At 46.2% G+C, this 18,204-nt stretch overlaps 1 protein-coding gene across 1 annotated transcript; it reads right to left on the bottom strand.

Moving 5' to 3' along the window:
- Window positions 1-1,812: 1,812 nt before the first annotated feature.
- AQP3 (aquaporin 3 (Gill blood group)) lies at window positions 1,813-16,592 on the bottom strand. The gene is made up of 6 exons (XM_014949403.1): window positions 16,406-16,592; window positions 6,974-7,100; window positions 6,667-6,804; window positions 5,086-5,204; window positions 4,123-4,340; window positions 1,813-3,453 (listed from the first exon to the last, which is right to left on the bottom strand). The coding sequence occupies exons 1-6, from the start codon at window positions 16,511-16,513 to the stop codon at window positions 3,285-3,287; spliced, it is 879 nt and encodes a 292-aa protein (XP_014804889.1). The 5' UTR covers window positions 16,514-16,592; the 3' UTR covers window positions 1,813-3,284.
- Between the last annotated feature and the right edge of the window lie 1,612 nt (window positions 16,593-18,204).

The raw sequence follows: 18,204 nt of genomic DNA, 5'->3' as shown, positions 1-18,204 counted from the left end.
GTATGGAGAAAAAAAGAAAAAAATATCTTTTCGTTTGCATGGGCCTGCCAGCTGAATAATGCCCAGAAGCTCTCTCAAGGCAACTACATTGAAAACAAACAGAACCACAACTTGCAGCAATTTAAGGGTACCTGCTGCCAGGGGAAATGCCATCCGTGGTTAACTGCATCTTTACCTCCCCACACTTCAAAAACACTTCTACAACTCTCGAAGTCTGGCATATCAAACTGTTCTGTGCATTGCCCTCCTTGCATGGTTAGCGAAAGACTGCCCTAATTATAAGTTTCATATGGGCCAGACCCTTCTGGAAGGTGAGGCTAAGTTCTTCACAGTTCCTCCTCCAAAAGGCTAAGCCTGCCCTTTTCCACGTGGTAATGTCTCTCTACTCAGCACTGCTTGGTGCTGCTCCAACAGTTCCCAGAAAAGCCGAAGCTTTACGCAATGGGGATATAGTTAAGGCAAAAATATTCACCTAAAACTGGTATTTGATTTCACTTTTTATAAAGGCAAGAACATAGAACCACTGAAGCACAAGTAAGGCAAGGGCACATGCCAGGTGGAAGCAGGAGCAAATGCACCAAAAAAAAAAAAAAAAAGAGGAAAAAAACCCCCACAAACCGAAAAAACCCCAAACAAATCCAAAACCCACACCTTGTATCAAAATCTTAAGGTCTGTAGTAAGAATTTTTATTCATTGATCAAGTCTGCTGAAGATGCCATATGGAAGAAGAGTAGAAAAAGGACTAACACAAAAACACAAAAAAAAAAAAAAAAAGAGGAAAAAAACCCCCACAAACCGAAAAAACCCCAAACAAATCCAAAACCCACACCTTGTATCAAAATCTTAAGGTCTGTAGTAAGAATTTTTATTCATTGATCAAGTCTGCTGAAGATGCCATATGGAAGAAGAGTAGAAAAAGGACTAACAGTCCTGAAGGGAAATGGGAATTGACCTCTGCAGCTATGTTAGGTTATCACAGTAGCATACAAGACTTCTACACAGACCTTGAGGGATAAACTTTTAAGATAGAAATGGAATGAAGTAGCATGCTGACTGCAGATAGAGCGTACCAAACAAACTCAGCAACTTTCTTGCCAAAAGCCATTTGATTTCTGGTTGGTGAATTGCAGGAAACCACATTCATCCAGACCTCACCGAATTGTTCAGTATAGCACTGTATGGGAAGTTATGAGTTATTTTGAGGCAGCACAATTAATACAGGAAAAATACAGCAGGACACAGATCAGCAAAAGAGCAACAATAATTTTATTTACAGGGCTCACAGGCTGGAAGAAAGCTGCGTGTGCAGTTCTTTTAGCCCTGGGCTCAGCTCTGTAACATTTTTTCCTTGTATGGCATAGCTAATAAAAAGAAGTGACATGTGAAATAAGCTGGGTGATGCTGGACGGTGTGCTGAATGCAGTGCCTACTCAGAAGAACGGCATTAACTGGAAGAATAGTGAGAGAAGTTGAATGTAACAAAGGGCAAGGGACAAATGCTGACCTCCTGCTCCTTTTGCCTGAAGAATACTGTGCCTGGCAGCAGGACATGTCCATCCAGCAGCCTATCCAGCAGGCTTTGTGCTGAGTACAGGCACCCAGTCTCCTCCCACCCACCCTAAAAGCCCAGCCCAAAAGGGAAAAAAATAAAACCCGAATGGAGCGTGTAGATGTACTGCCTGGAAGAGTTAATTCCATTTTGCTCTTACAGGCTGAAGAGGAAGAATGCTTGAGGAAGCTATTGCTATAGATGACTTCCTTTCGATGGAAAAATTTACCAACAGCTGCTTAAAAATACAAGCAACACTAGCATTTTACAGTGTGGGTATTGACATTTTATTTTTTAAAAAGAAAAAAAAAAAAGGAATACATCATTTTAGTGACTGGAAATGTGTACAAAGTTATATATTTCAAGGAATTCACACATTAAAGAAACAGGCTTTGAAAGAGTTTCTCTAATGCAGTGGCATGGGACCTACAAATTCTTTCACAACCGATACTGCTTGTTTCAAATATTCTGTAATAATATGGTTTTGGGAGAGCCAGAGATCCCCTGAGATGCCAGAACTGCTAGTACAGGAGATGCCTGACCTCAGTGCCTCACTTGTGATTACCAGGGACACCCCAGTAATACTGCAAGGTACAAGAGGAGATGTTCCAATGCAATGCCATAATCTAAGGCCACCTCAGGAAAATCCGACAGGATCTCAAAGCTGTCAGAGTACAGGCAGTTTCCACACATCTTTAAACTGACTCTTCCCAAACCTGGTATTTAGTAACAGCTTTAAGGAGTATATTTATATATAAATCATCTACTTTTTAAAAAAAAAAAAAAAAAAACACTATTGTGAAATTTACACAAACACACACAACTTTAGCAACACCATGTTTCCAGTGGAACTTGGCTATTAGCTGATTGCTTTTTTATATACAATGCTGATTAACTGGAAAGGCTGCTACAGGGACCCAAGCTTTCTTTCCAGGTTAGGCCCTGGCTAGAACAAGGATTTCCTATGTGTTGTATTCAAGGAGTTGGCAATATTTAGATCTGTGATTAGGACACCAGGGTGCAGTGGTTTGTAAACACTTTGTCTTAATATTAAATTGAAATCCAGTGCATTCTCATGCTCTGCTCTGATATTATGGGTCAGCTGATTGATTTAATATTCTAAGAATTCATGGGAGATAGAAAAAAACTCTGGCCAATAAAAATCCTTTAGACAAGTTCATTCCTGGTGCCAAGTTGCTGAGTTTAGAGCAACACCAAGCATGAATTTGACCCATACTAGAATCACAGGTAATTTTTTTTCTGTGTTGTAGGAGTTTCCATTCCATGTTAGAAAACAATTTAAGTTGTGCCCAATCCCCACTCTACAGGTGGGTACACAGGTTTGGAGGGAAGCAGTTTGCCAAGCTCATAGGCAAGGCCAGCAACACAGTCCAAAAGAGCTCCAGAGTCCTGAACAACTGGCCCATGTTGGAGGTGTTGGTCAGCAATGCCCACTTCTTTCCTGAACTCCTACAGTCCTCAATCCCCTTCTACTAGGAAAAGATTACATGATACTGCATTTGGGGAAAGGCTCACAGGAAAATGCCTAAAGCAAATGCATCAGGGTTACACACACACACGCGCACAAAAAAAAAAAAAAAAAAAAAAAGGGTTAGAATATCTCAAGACAGGAAAAAAATGCCTTCCTGTTGTTCTTGAAGCTCTTCTTAACTTCTTCCTCCTCTTTGCCAGCTGAAGTCCTGAGTAATGAATGTCTGCCAGATCTGGTCTTCCTCACACCCTTTCCTTGTGCTTCACGTTAGCCAGCTTGACTGTTTCCTGCTCAGAGGCAGGTGGAGAAGGCTCATCATGACATCCAATCATCAGCTGGTAGACAATCACTCCTGCAATGGCTCCAAGGAATGGAGCAACAATTGGAACCCACCACCACTGTCTACCAGTCCTGGAAAACAAAGATAAAATACACAAGGTAAGAACTGCACCCTACACATTAGGATGTTCACGTTTGGGTCTGGAAGAACAGGAAATCTGGTCACCTCCAAACATTACCATTGACTTGCGAAAGACAGCAGTACTTGCATGTGCACAGCAGTTTCCCAGGCAGATGTTGCAAGCCCTGATGACAAGAAATTCTGAACATCTACTTGCAGGAACTCAAAGACTGTCTCTCCACAAAGAAAGGAGAGAAGCAGCTGCAGTGCTTAGGCACTTTCACTTCCCTCTCACTGCTTGCAGGACGGCATATAGTCTCTATTGCTCATGGCTCTCTTAATTTTCTCCAACAACAGCAAAATCCAAATATAACAAATGCCTTACATTTTCTACTGCTAAAAAAAATGATGATAGGCTAATCTTCAAGGTAAACCTGAACTTCTTATGGATGCTCTTAGGTTGCCTCCCTGATAGCAAAGTTAGGTCGTTTGCTCTCACTGCTGGAAGCTGCCAAGCTTCTACGATTTTGTAAAAGCAAACACTTTCTTTTAAAAACATTTATAAAGTTCAAAGATACTTCATGGCTGCTAAGACTCTTTATAATGCCAGAGCCACCAACTACTCGGACTTGTAATCTTTTTCCTCTTGATGCAAAGGGTTTTCATTGGCAAGTACTTACCAGAACACTTCAGTGCCCCAGCCAGCAATGGCTGTGAAGAGACGAGGCCCAAAGTCCCTGGCAGGGTTGACAGCGTAGCCAGAGTTGAAGCCCATGGAGGTTCCAATAACGAGGACAACAAAACCAACTGTGAAAGCCTCCAGCCCCGTGGGGACAGGGTTGTTGTAGGGATCAACAATAGCCAAGACACAAACAATCAGGGAGGCAGTGCCAATGAACTGGGGAGGGAGGGGGAAAAAGAAGAAGAATTTAATCCAGGTTAATCTTTTAACCAAATTATTTAACTCCTCTGAAGTCCCATGCATTTAGGACTCATCCTCTAAACTCAAAGAGCTGCACTAAGTCATCCCATGGCATTGTCAAACCACAGGAGACTGAGCACTGACAGGAATGTGCTCCTCCTGGTAGCCCACAGGCTCAATCAAGACCATGCCTTTTTCCCTACCCATAGAAGAACTATGAATAACTGTTTGAGAAGCCAGAAAAGCTAAAGACATCTTCCCGAACTTGCTTCCAACATGCCACAGCTGGGTGGCTGCTGTCCCTTTGTGGTTGATGGGAACGTTAAGGTGGAGACAGTCACCTCCAACACCATCCACCACCCCACACACAGTTGACCTCTGGGTTGTGCAATAGCCACAGTAGACAGTGGGAGTGAGGAAGAGCCATCTATTCTCACACTATTGCTCCTCAGGGGCTAAGACCAAGTATTATCCTTTTCACCAGTGTCCTGGCCAGTCTTGTGCAACTCAGTAATCCCCTTAACACAAGCCTTCTTGCTGTAAGGGTGTTTTCTGGCTCTGCTCCTCCTATGGGCTAGTAAGAGACTTGTGCCAGCTCTAAAAACCTTTCTAGATACCTTCTCTTTAAATTTCAATTCATTCTGTAATTAGAGGAGAATCCCAGAACCACCCCAAAAGATTCCTCTTCAAATGCCTCTTCAACCTTCCAGCAGTCTCTTACCTGGTCAAAGAATCCATTCACAATGTTCAGATGCTGAGACGGGTAGGTGGCAAAGATACCAGCAGTGCCATTTTGTCCTGTTACATACAGCTGGTTGCTGCCAAAAGCCCAGATGGCATCTAGGTGGTGGTGGGTGAGCGGGAAGAAAAGAAAAATAAAAAAAAAGGTAGAGAGGTCAGTCATTTTCCAACAGGTATCAGAGAGAGGACACTGCTTGGAAGATGGCTAAAATATAGGCTCCACAGAGTCATGAATATTGAAACAGAGTTCCTGGAGCACCCAATTGCTATGTCTTGCAATACCATCTGCTGTAGGGCACTCATTTGGAAAACTTAGGGCATAATCCACCACAGCATTTTACCAGTCATGCTCAGATGCCTGAGCCCCTGCTCCTAATATATCTTGCCAAAAAGTAAACACTAAGCTGACTCCAAATCTCTCCCAAAGGTACCCAAATGCCTGTGGTATCAGTCTTCATGTCAAGATATGAGATAGTGCTATGGAACTGATCTGCAGCAAGCAGGGTCTGGGCTGATCTTGCACTTTCCTCTAAGCTAATATACAATTAGTTTCATCTCTCTTTCTGCACATAAGTCAGCTCCTTGCCTACCACTATGTAGAAACTGGATAACTAGCCTAGCTGGGCTGTCTAGATTCCCTCCATGGTCAGTGGAGAGAAAAACGGGCATTTTCTGATGGTAGCTCTTCCATGGTTTAGGCAGCTAAAATGGGATTAACTCTTCTGAAGAGGAGACTTCAGACCACCAACTAGAAAGGTAACTGGTGTTGAACTGAAGTCCTGATGTTAACATAGATGAAGGCAGGTCACCCTGCTTCTTTGAAAAGCAGTTGGTGCTAGTGCCTGGGTGACCACTTCCTCCCTCCAGGTGACCCAAATGTTCTGCTCAGCTACAGGCAACACTGCTCCTATTGCCAGAAACAGACATCAGGAGGCAAACTCTGAGTCAAAATGTCACCCTTGATATTTGAGGAAGAGCAATTTCCAGCACAAAGAGTCAGTTCTTGCCCACTGAATATTGTCCTGTGATGAGGAACAGATGCTTGAGGAACTAGATTTCTAGGATGCTTTCTAAGGTATAGAATCATTCTGATAAATGCAGCAAAAACTTCTAGAAATCCCATTGTCTGGAAGCTAACATGACACAATGCAGAAAACATCCATGGTGAAGTCTTTACTTTTTACCATTTTTAAAGGATAAAACATCAGTGGAATGATGCACAGATAAAATGTCCATTACTACTAGTGTTCCATCAGCATTTCTGAAAGATCTGTTTAATACAGATATACCTAAAATTGGGACTATCCATTGGTCCATGTTACAGTGATAAGCACTCAAGGACAAAGACTCACACATTGGCAATGCTCGTTGGCCTTCAGATTAGTTTGAACCCTTCATCATGATGAAAACAGGAAAGCCTCCCCAGAAACACAGTAAGGCGGTTTTTCATGTCTGCTGTGCAAGAAAATGCTTCTCTCCGATTTGGGAACCAGCCTTCCTGCAGTGAGTCATGAAGAGCATCCCTCTCACTCCAACAGACACAGAACATTTCTGCACTTACCATAGTAAAGCCCAAAGACAATTCCAGCTCCCAGGAAAGCCCCCAGTGTTTGGGCCAGGGCATAAATTGGTAGCTTGATCCAGGGCTCCCGAGCCAAGAAGCACATAGCAAAAGTGACAGCCGGGTTCAGATGTCCACCTGCAGGGAGGATGGTGATTATTGCATTTTATAGGCAGAATTTGTGTCCCAGAGATGAGGCAAGGGAAATTGGTTTCCATACCAGTGCCACATCGGAAAAGCACTGCCATCTAGGCCTACACAACAATTGTCACCCGTGAAATCCAGCCCACATAGAGCCACAACGTACCTGATACTTGTCCCGAGATCAAAATGCCGAGCATCACAGCAAAGCCAAAGGCCAGGTTGACAGTCAAGAAACCTCCATGAGTCCCTCTGCTGAGCACAATCTGCGCAACGGAGCCACAGCCAAACAGCTAGGAAGAGAAGAAGAGATTGAAATTACCCTCTCCATTCCACTTCACGACCAGTTGCTGACCAGTGCCTGCATCTTCTTCACTTACACTTGCATGCACCATCACAGCCCACCCATGACTCAAGGCCTTCAATCTGCAGTCAAACTATCTAGGTGTTATCGCCAGGGGTAGCAGGGAAGGAGAAAAGACACAAAACAAACCTATATCCTGGCAGGGGGAAACAAAGCCAGGGACAAAATCAACAGCAAGATCAGACCACAGTTCACCTCTCCAGGAGACCTGACGTCTTTGTCCAGCTGTGTGATTTTCAGATGGTAGGTGAGAAGAATCAGCCACACAGCACCCTGGACTGAGGTATTTACAGTTCAGATGGAGGATCTGAGTCCTAATTGTTAAAAAGGCTAATTGTTCAATGCAGTAGCACATAGATTGGCAGGGGACAATTTTGCTAATGCCTGGAAACACAGACATGACTGAAGAAGGTCATATATAGCCTGACATTCATGGAGTCCTCTTTCAGGTGGCAATGGCTGATGGTGAGAGACTGGGGCTTCCTTGAGTACCTGCACTTGTCCCAGCCCCAAGGAATGCCCTCTGCTGTGGGCATTCTGAGCACAGCCCACACCATCCCAAAACAGCCATACCGTTCCAAAGGAAAAACCATGTAAGACAGGATGAGGGCAACACAGCTGGCCTGTCTCTGCACCACCAACATGGCACAGGAACCATTAAGCAAAGTCCATATTCCACAGACAGCGTACCACCAAGACAGCTGGAGGCTTGGCCTTCTGTCCAAGATCATGGCTGCCCCAAGCACTTCAGGGACAAAAGTTCTTTCTTCTGGCTGATAAGGGCTGTTTCGCAGTAGCTAAGGCAGACACGTGCTCTTGCTCAAAGACATTTGCTCCAATGGGTGATCCTTCTTCTCCCAACCACATCCAAAAGCCACCCTTTCTATGCTCACCCTTGACAACCCAAACCAGATTCCCTTGGAAGTTCAGCTCATCACTCATGCATCTGGAGGCTTTCTGCCTGGCCAAGTCTCTCAAATTCACACTGTGTAATAGAAGGAGCCCTAATCCTGATCTTTTGTACACTTTTGTCTTCCACTGACTCCACCTGAATTGATTCTTGGCGTATACCAGGGATTATCACATCAGCAGGTGCTGAGAGCATCCTTAAACTAGGACAGGGATTACAGCTTGTTCCTAAGATCCTTAAATCTAGGGATCAAGGCTTGCCTTATTTCTACTAACCACATGCTCATATCTACACACCCATCAAGACTTTCTGCTTCTATGAACTCCGTCATCCCAGGATTACTCAATTGCCACAGAGTCAGTATCTGCTCCTGGGGAATAAGACACCAAAGAGGCACCAGGGTAGCTCTCTTCACCTCTCCTGCCAATACTGGACATGCCCATTGAGCAATGCACAATCCAGATGAGGGGCAAAGCCAAAACACACCTAACTCATCCCCTCCCATCCCCTTGACAAGGGGTGAATTACTAATAAAGCAAACACTGCACTCAGCCTGCTGGGAAAGGAGCACCCAGGTAGGCTGCAGGCTGATTCATGAGGTGGACACTCTGTACACAGGTGCCTCTTGACAAGGAGCCAGGTCCCCAACACAGGACCTTGTGTATCAAGAACAAAGGAACCTGTAGAACTCGTTAGTTAATGAGAGGGGACGTCCAGCACTGCTCTCTACTGGGAGCAGTCAGAACAGCCCCTTCAGTGTCCTAACCTCGAGCTGCCCATCTGGGAAACTACAGTAGAGGAGACACCTGGGCAAAGGTAGAAAAGATGAGTCTCGTTTATTGTGCAGCAAATGGAGCCATCATTCCCAGCTACTGAGGGAAGCTAAGTTCCAACTGAGCAAATAAATACTGGCTGGTAACCAGGGTGACATCTGTTTCTTCCCTTACCCCAGGAGAGCCCCAACATGCTTTAGACAGAGGTTTAGAGAGAGCACTTGGCCATGGCATTCAGGTCTCTAATGCCACACAGCTCACCAGCCTGACCAGGGAGGGGGTGAGCCCACAAAAATTGCAATGGACATCTGAGTTTGGCAGGGTTGGTCCCGGGTTCTTCCAGTTGATGAAGGTATTTGTGTTATTCACTCTGAAAGAACTGGCAGTTCTGCAAGTGGATGGTGGTTGGTTCATTAGCCACATACCTTTCGGTTGCAGAAACCACAGAGTAAATTTCCCCCCCTTTATCCCCCTCTTCACCCACAAAGGTCTTCCCTTAACCTGGAGGAAGGCCAGATCTGCCTTTTCTCAAGAGGTTGTTCCCCATCCTCCTTTCCCCCCGTCCTACACTTGGCAATAGCTCTCCAGCTTTTCGTCAGAAGAGAGTCTATGGGCTGTGTAAAAACACCCCAGAGCCACTCTGCAGGAGCATTACAATTATTTATCAGATCAGCCCTGAGCACTATTTGGCTTAATTCAGCGTAACAGTGAAAAACCTGACCCTCAGCAGATAAAAAATGAGATGGTATTTAAGGACAAGTTTGAACTTTGATATGCATGTGTGCAATTCCATCCTGCACCAGTGGAGTCCACTGAGCATGAACATATATGCTCATGCATGACGTCCATCCGTGGCATTTGACTTTCAGGAACCAGTTCAAATCATGTTCACGCGTGCTTTTGTGTCAAGTGGCTTGACATTACAGAGTTTTGTTGTGGTAGTGGCTATTATGAATTTTAATCACACCATTTCCACTTCTGCTATTTGCTAGTTTTTCTTCCAATTCATTTTCCCAGGTCATATGAGACAGGAGACCCTCATCATCCATATTTTAAGTCTTCCCTTTCCAGTGCTTGCAGGTAAGAGTTTAGGAGCAGCTAGCTTGAGTTGAAAGGCCAGAAAGGTCAAGTAAAAGCAATTCAGCATTTATCCCAGTGGCTTTAAAGTTCATGCAATAGATGTAAAAGTTCTCAATCGATATTAGACCATTAAGTTCACAGTGGTGCACACCCAAGGCAGAGATGATCCCTCAATTATTGATCTTAATAGCCTGCCTCCAACACTTCTTTTCTTCTTTTTCTTTTTTTTTGGTTTTTGTTTTGGTTTGGGTTTTGAGGGTTTTTTTGTTTGTTTGTGTGTTTAAAAAAAACCTGGACATCAATGGAAGAACATCCCAGCCAACAGAAAGCCAGGTTACCACCTCACACGGCAGCGTGTGCGGCAGTCAATTGTTATACACCCATGATCCACTGGTCAAGTTCAAAAGCAGTTTTAAAGTGCTAATAAAACGATCACAACAAAGCATTACTCTGTTGGATTAATGCCCCTCTCCCAGGAATTAAGGTCAATGCACCCATTAACCAGGTTAATGGAAGCCTGCTCCCTAATTTCATCTTACTGGCTCTAGCAGATCTAACGGCTTTCCCTGCCAACTGTGAGGCTTCTTCTCTTCCCTCAAGAGCTGATCCAACTCCTTGCACTCTGAAAAATAACAAAGCCCATGTTCTGCAGGATCCATGAGTTGACCTGGTTTGGAGGTGGAGGGGCTGACAAACTCCAAAGCCTGTACAAGGCAGGGGACAGCCAGAAGCAGCAGCAGCAAAACCAGGAAAAGGGAGCAGGTCGCTGGGTGAAACCTCAAGCTCAGGGGAGCCTTAAACTCCCTGTATCCAGGGCATGTCTGGAGACTGGTCTTTGGGCTTTGTCACCCAAGATAAAAACACCCTGTCTCAATGTCTAGAGACAAGAAAGCTCTGGAACTAATCAAGGCTGGTAGGAAAGGACCTTGGAGGACAAAAAAAGCTGAAAAAGCTAATGAAGAAGTGAGGCCACCTGAGTTTATAGGCAGACCTTCTGAAAAGCATCTCCAAATGTGAACTTGGGAGAAAGGTAGTGCTCAGCACTCAACTGAACAACAGCCAAGTTTCCTCCCTCACTTGCCTCCTTTTTTCTTTGTGGTGCTTTTTCACACCTTCAGGTGTGACACAAAAGGCCTGGATGCATTTGCTTTTGGACTTCAGACAGACTGATCTCTAAATCAAGATGGGAAAGTTTTGCTGGCATAGCCCAGGAGGAGTGTTATTACCTGAGTTACAAGCTTCCTTTTCAGCCAGCAAATAAACCAGGGATTAGGCAAGGAGCCTGCTGTAAATCTACCCTAATCACCTGGGTGGATGGGAAAGGCTGCTCAGCTCTCGCTGCCCTCTGGTCAGTGGGGAAGGTGCCAGAAAGGCAGCCAAACCGTGGGTCTACTCTGAAGGAAGAGACCCTGAGATATTGATGGAAGATTTTCAGCATTAGACACATAAAGAGACCCCTCCTCTTCATATCAGAGTTGAACTTAGGGCTGTCCTACGTTCCCTTCAAGGGGGGAGGCTGGGTGGGAGGGGGGCACAAGACTATTACTTTACAGACAGTTCAGAACAACTTCCCAACTCCTCTAGCTCAATGCAAGAAAGGGTTAAAGGCACTGTAAGTCTCCCCCAAGGAGCAGGACCCAGCTGGGTAGATCTGATGACAGAACCATCCGCATTGCTGTTTCTGCTCAAACAGCACACGGAGATCCTCCTCAACTCCATGGCCCATGCAGCCAGGACGACCTCCATCAGCCACAAAGGCAGGGCAAGGAGCAGCGTCATTTTTGCTTTTCCCCAGAACACCTCTTGAACAACCAGGCTGGCCACCATTTACAATTTGTAAAGCAAGGAGAAACGCTAGACCCCACAGTTGGACTTCTTGCCCAGCTCAGCTGGAGCCACCCTGGTCAGAAGCAGTCCTACAGGGAAGGGCAGGCACAGATGGTCCTTCATGTTATGGCTCCTTCTACACAGCACGCTGTCCCGGAGCCAGGCAGGGCTGCAGGACTCGAGAGATAAGAGGGTCTAAGAACAGTTGTGCCACACACACATCACATGCTACAGCAACACTGCACAAGGCTGGGGAATCAAGCGGCGCCCAGGGCAAGAAACCTGCGCAACCGTCAGCAGAGGAGTCAGGCATTAGAGAGGAAATTCACTGTTTTACTTTGTTCCCTACCCCCCCTTCCCCAAGCCAAAACACTTATTCTCATATCCCTGGTATCCCTCACATGGGGAGGTTTTACCTCTCGGAAAGACCTGTACTTCTAACTGGGTTTTGGTCACAGGGTTGGGCACTGCTGGGGGAAAGCTGCCTTCCCACTGAGGGCAGTCTTGGTGCCTGAACTGTCCTGTGTGTAAGGAAGGAGAAAACTACCTGGTCCTGCACGGGGACAGCAAGGAGGGACAGTTTTGGACAGTGAGTGAAGAGTTTCGAGCTCTCCCGGTGGAAGAAGTGAGTGAGAGCAGCATCGCTGCCTTTTCCCAGTCCTCCACACCCAGCTGCACAGACCCTTCGGGGGAGAGGATCAGCAGAGCTCGAAATGCTTACAGCAAAGATTCCCTGCCCCTTTCGAACCCTAGAAAAGCATTAAGGAAAAAAAAAGGGAAATTTAAAAATAAAAATAATTTTTAAAAAATCACGTTCTCCAAATGCAACTTTGGTTTCTGTGGTCTGCAGCCACGCTCATACTCAAAAAACCTCACACCTGCCCACAAAGTCAAGAGAGCCCCGACTGAAAAGCAGCGAGGAACCTTTTTGTTCTTTCTTTGTGCCCCTCTACAGCAGTGAACCACGGTCAGCCTGGCTTGGAAGTCAACTATAAACAGCAAGTTCCTCCTCCTGCGAACGTAAAAAACCAAACAGAGCCAGCTTTGGTATTCACAGCCAGCAGAGCAAGGCAAACGGATGGAGGCTTTAAGGGAGGCACAGAGGGCTGGTGCTGGAAACAGTAATACCACAAACAGCAAGCCACCAGGAAAATGCCTTCAGCGTTTGCGTTGCTTAACTGCTGCCAGCAAGCGGTGCTTCTGACGTAGGTATACAGTCCAAACCCAAAGTATCACTTGGAAAGTGCGTTTTGAAGAGGAAAAAAAAAAAATAATTAGTCATTTTAGTTATCAGAGGAAAGGTAGAATCAGCATTACTATTGTTGTAACAGAAAGGACACTACTTGCAGAGTAAAACCCCATTGTGCAAGGTGCTGTACACAGCAAAATCAGCTCTCAAGGAATTAGCACCCCTGCCCTTTCGCTATTCAGGGCTTGCCTGCCTTACTTGGATTATTTTTCTTATCTTATCCTAAAAAAAAAAAAAAAAAAAAAACACCCTGAAGACTTTTTGTTTGGCTTATGCATCTGTATTCCTAAACCAGGCAAAAAGCTTTGATTTCACAGCACTCACAGAAACGACCAAGGCACATACACTGACTTTGATAATGAGAGGAAAGAACGCTTATTTTTATCCAAAAAAAAAAAAAAAAAAAAAAGAGGCACTATTTTGTTTTAATGTTCTGCTATCTTTACGACCTCCTTAAAAAATAAGAAAAATAAAATCAAGCACTAGGTTAATTCTTACAGGCAAAGTGACTTCGCAGGGGTCTGAAAGCACTTTGCTCTAGAAGAGTCTGAGCGCCCTGCGGTCGTTATGCAAGTGAAAGAGAGGAGGGAAGAAGCTGAAGCCGTGCCAATATCCACGGTGGGGCAAGTTTTACATTACACAGTGAAATTTAAAGTAAGCTGGAAACTTTAGTCTCCTTCCCTTCAGCTCAGGAAGTTAATTTCAGTGTGAATAATATCAAACCTTAAATCCGTCTCTACTATTTTTCTGCTCTAGACACATTTGCATGTTTGCATTCCATCAGTCCCATCTCCTGTGAAGACAATTTCATGGATCCCCTGGCTTTCCTCGGGTATTTTATTTTCTGAAGCCATAAGAGATATTTACCAGGCTGAAATGCAGCTAAATGCACACAAGCCCAGCTCAGCCTGCTGGTAGGGTGGGCAGCAGGGGTACCTTCTGCAAGGTACAGAATGACAACTGTCTCCTGGGTCTGTCCAATTCAAAACAAATTTCAGACCCAGGCTGTCTGAAAGGGGAGGAACGTCATCTTCAAGGCACTTTCTGTTTTAAGAAGGTCATAAAATAAGAAAATCAAAAAGAATTGGTGTGGTAGGGAGCAAAAAAAAAATTTTTTTTTTCCTTTTTTTAAGTAAAGTAAATAGAATCTGTAAGTGTCGCTTCATTAACAGAAGAATAGACTGAGGCAGCTCAAAAGCAGAAAGGGATTGATGCCCAGCAGAGCCATCCTGCAGGCTTGTTGCCCTGGAACTCGTTTCCCTCTCTGCTGTATACCCTGTTTCTGTCTGCTGACAAGCCCGGAGCATTCACCATGTTTGGGATTTTCCCATTTCTCCCACCAGCCCACCCCACCTTCTCCCACATGGTTGCAGTACCCACAGTCCTCCATCCACTGCAGTGTTCCTGCAGGAGATCCCAGGTCAGTTTCACAAGACCCATAAGATGAAGTTGAATGTGTCACTAAAACCAGCATTTTCTTGTCCTGAAGAAGGTGAGGGATCTGCTTGTGCACTTACACACACACTTTAAAGCACAGCAGGTGTGGTGCTGCCAAGGACAAGGCATGCGTTGCCCACTTTTGCCAGTGCATCGCCCAGCCTGGCTGGTGGGTGCCCACCACCACCCTCATTTTGGAGGCTGGTTATAATTTTGGACCAAGTCCTTCCTCGGGCTCCGAGCACAACCCAGCTCCTTTCTGCCCCAGAAAGACAAGGCTGCAGAGGAAAACTTATCTGTGTCATACCCGATGGAACATACTCTTGGAAGAAGGAACATTTTTTTGATCACAAGCCCTTCTGAAAGCTCAGATCCCCATGGCTTGCTTTGTTTCTCCAGCAATGTTAACTTGTCTAGCAGGAAACTTTATTCCTTCTTACAAGTCTTGCCTTGCTTCAAGCCCGAGACTAACTGCAGCAACATCAGTGATTCATAGACAGCGGCTTTCTACCTGTTAATCACTTTCCTATCAGCTTTTACCCACCTTAATCCCGAATAATCCTTCCCTGAAAAATCAACAAGACTTGTTTGCAAATCGGCAAAGGTGGGTCACTCTGACAATAAAGACTTTGCGCTGTGCAAAGCTGCTTTCTTTTAAGAGTGGTAGCATTTTAGGGGGACCCCTATACCCCCCCACAAGACCCAGTAGTCTCCTGTTCCTCATCAAAAAAGAATCTTATTTATTAAAGCATAAGATAGCGTGTAGGTCCTTCTGTGTTCTCCCCAGGAGCACAAGCAGCTTCATCCAACCTTTCTCTGCTTTCAGCTCCTCCAACTGTTAGATTTTTCCCCAAACCACCGTGCCATCAGTTAGGAGAGGTGTAAACCCACGCTCACTCCACCGGAGCCGATGGGAGCACTCTGGTTTTGCACCACTTCAGAGGAATTTTCACCCGCCGGTATTCGCCGGGTGGACACCAACTCGTTTCTGCTGCAATGTCAACGCAACAGGCTCGTGGCCTCTTGGCCAGTCCTGCATTTTCAGATGCAGATACCCGAAGCCAGAATACCCCAGTTTTGCTACACCAGCATTCGCTCCCCACTCCTCACACACAACTGTCCACGCTCTTCCCATCTTGTCTTTGAACTCAAAGCAAGCAAGGGCGGCTCAAAACATCTTCTAACCAAGTCACCTATAGAGTTACCCACCCAGCTTTATCCCTTATGTCCCAACCCTTCGGAAACCGAGCGTTAGAACAGGCAGGAGAGTTTTTCTGCCGTTTGCCACTTAAAAACACACCATCTGACAGCTCGGCGTGGCCACACACCCGGCAAGCCCGAGGTCCCCATCAGCCACCAGCACAGGCTGCCGCGGTGTCGTGCAGCCCCACTGATAAGACCTTGGGGAACGTTCAGCCAACAGCCAAAGAAAAAAAAAAAAAAAACAACCCACTGCAACTGTTTAAATTCTGGCTATTTTTTTTCTCCATAGGATGCACCAGGAAAACAAAGCGAGGTGAGGAAAAAGCTTTCACTTCCCCCGGGTGATAACACTTGACATTATTTCAGTGCCAAGAAAATATTCCAGGGCAGAAAGAAAGGAAGTTTTGCATGATCTCTAGTGAAACACTTGATGCTCGCACAGAGACTTATTGCTCCCTGCACTTTGCAGACACACGGAAGACCCCAAAACACCCACCGACCCCTGCAGAGCCCACCCTTTGCCAGCGACCCAAAAGCTTATCCTAGGGCAAGTTGCATGAACATTTTTTTCCTGTGGATAAGGACCTCTCTAGTCCCCCCTGGGGCAGGTTGCATTGGAGCTGGGCTCATCCCCAGTGCAAACTCTGGCAGCAGTTTGAGCAGTTTTGGCAGAGTTTCCCCATCCACCCTCCAGGACAATGTCCACCCCTCACCCAGGGGTGGTAGAGCATCCCCACACCACGGCGTGGACTCACCACCAGGATCAGCGTCCCCAGGCACTCAGCCAGCGCTTGCCGGACCAACTTGTTTCTGATCCTCAGGTGCTCCTCAATAGTAGCAAGAACGTCCTTTTGCCTCCCCATCGCAGCAGAGGTGCCCTTTGAGACGTGTCAGGGAAAAAGCAGCAGCTGACAAAGCCTCGGCAAGGTTTCTTCCCCAGCAGAGATGCCTTGGCTTATAAATAAGTTCAGCGGTGCCTGACACACCTCCTGGGTAACCACACCCCTTCCACCCAACTTTTTTTTTTTTTTTTTTTTTTTTTCCCCCAAAAAAAAAAAAAAAAAAAAAAAAAAAAAAAAAAAAAAAAAAAAAGCCCCCCCCCGGGGAACCCCCCCCCCTCCCCCCAATTTTTTTTTTTTTTTTTTTTCTTTTTCCCCCCTCCTTTTCAGCGTGAGACGGAATGGGTGGTTTTCTTCATTTTCTTTATTGCTTGCATAGGTGAGCAAAGGATTCAGGAGTTTCAGGAGGAGGAATTAAATGCCACAAGGACGTCCTGCTCAAACCCCTACTGTTTTCATCAATTACCGCCTAAAACATGGGGCTATACCTGCCCCCCCACCTCTAGCTCCAGCCGAGGTCCTAAAAGCTAAATGCATGGACTGAGCAGTGCCTTAGCCCATTTGTGCAGTCACAGTACCCTGCTTTCAGCTTGCTTTCCCTCCCAAATTCCTGCAGGGTGGCAAAGTGATGAGTGCTCCTGTGCTAATCCGGAGGCTGCAGGTGCTTTTGCAGCAACTTCGTGGGGCAAGAGGGTTTGGTCCCCCACGTCTGTATGGCAGGCTGAGGCCAAGGCACCTCCTGATGCCTGCAATTACCCACCTGAAGCTGGTGTCAAGAAGCGAGACCAGACCTCTCTCCATGAAAAGCTGCATCTAGGTCCAAACTCTTGGGCATTGTTACGGTTCCTCTCTGTCTCCCATGGCTTTGGGAGAGCATTTCCAGCCCAATCCCCATGAAAGATGTGAAGGAAGTGGAGAGAGGTTCCCAAGTGCAGAGCCAATGCCTCATCACAGGACCTTGACAAGGAGACCACCGACTCACTTAACCTTGCAGGAACCAACCCTTGCTGCCTTTTCACCTCCGGCAGTGTCCTGAACCACCCTGGGACAGTTCTACGGGACGGTCTGGATGAAAGCTGTCCCAGTCCGTACCATCTGGGGTGAGGGCTGCTAAGAGGACGCGTGCCACTCGTGGCATCTGGTTTCTGTTAAGTGAGTAGTAAAAATTCCCGGGGCTCTTTGACTCACCAGGGCTTGATGCAGAGCAGCGGGGCTGAATTTGCAGGACTGAGGGGGACCCCTTTCCCGGATTTGTTCCCCCGCCTCCTCTGCAAAGGCACAGATGCCTGGCTTTTCCTCTTCCCCTTATTTAACCATCGACTCTCCTGTTGGAAAAGCAGAGCTTTTTACTGCGCTGGTGAATGGGTCTTTATTTCATACAGAAACTGCAGCCAGCCCGAGGAGTAGAGTCAGGAATGTCGTTAAGAAAGTGCTAATGTGTGAGGAATCAAATGCAGGGAAACACTCGGGTCCAAACACAATTACAGGGACAGGAAACTTTCCTCGTTATTTTGTGCTCAGGCCCCGGTCTGTTATCACCAGCATCAGTGGGATCTGAAGCACAGCGAGCGCTCTGTCAGCCCCACGCACGCTGGCTGTGGCTGGGGTTTGCAAACCAGCTCTCAGGACACCCATTTTTCACCTATTTTCCTCTCTCTCCTCTCACCCTCTTGCTGTGCATCGTCTGAGCCGTGGAGGATCCACAGGCCCGTCCT

Source organism: Calidris pugnax, unplaced genomic scaffold (genome assembly GCF_001431845.1).
Source record: "Calidris pugnax isolate Ruff unplaced genomic scaffold, ASM143184v1 scaffold144, whole genome shotgun sequence".
In the NCBI taxonomy this organism is placed as follows: domain Eukaryota; kingdom Metazoa; phylum Chordata; class Aves; order Charadriiformes; family Scolopacidae; genus Calidris; species Calidris pugnax.
Note: the sequence above shows the minus strand (reverse complement) of the source record. Positions and strands in the feature narration are given on the sequence as shown.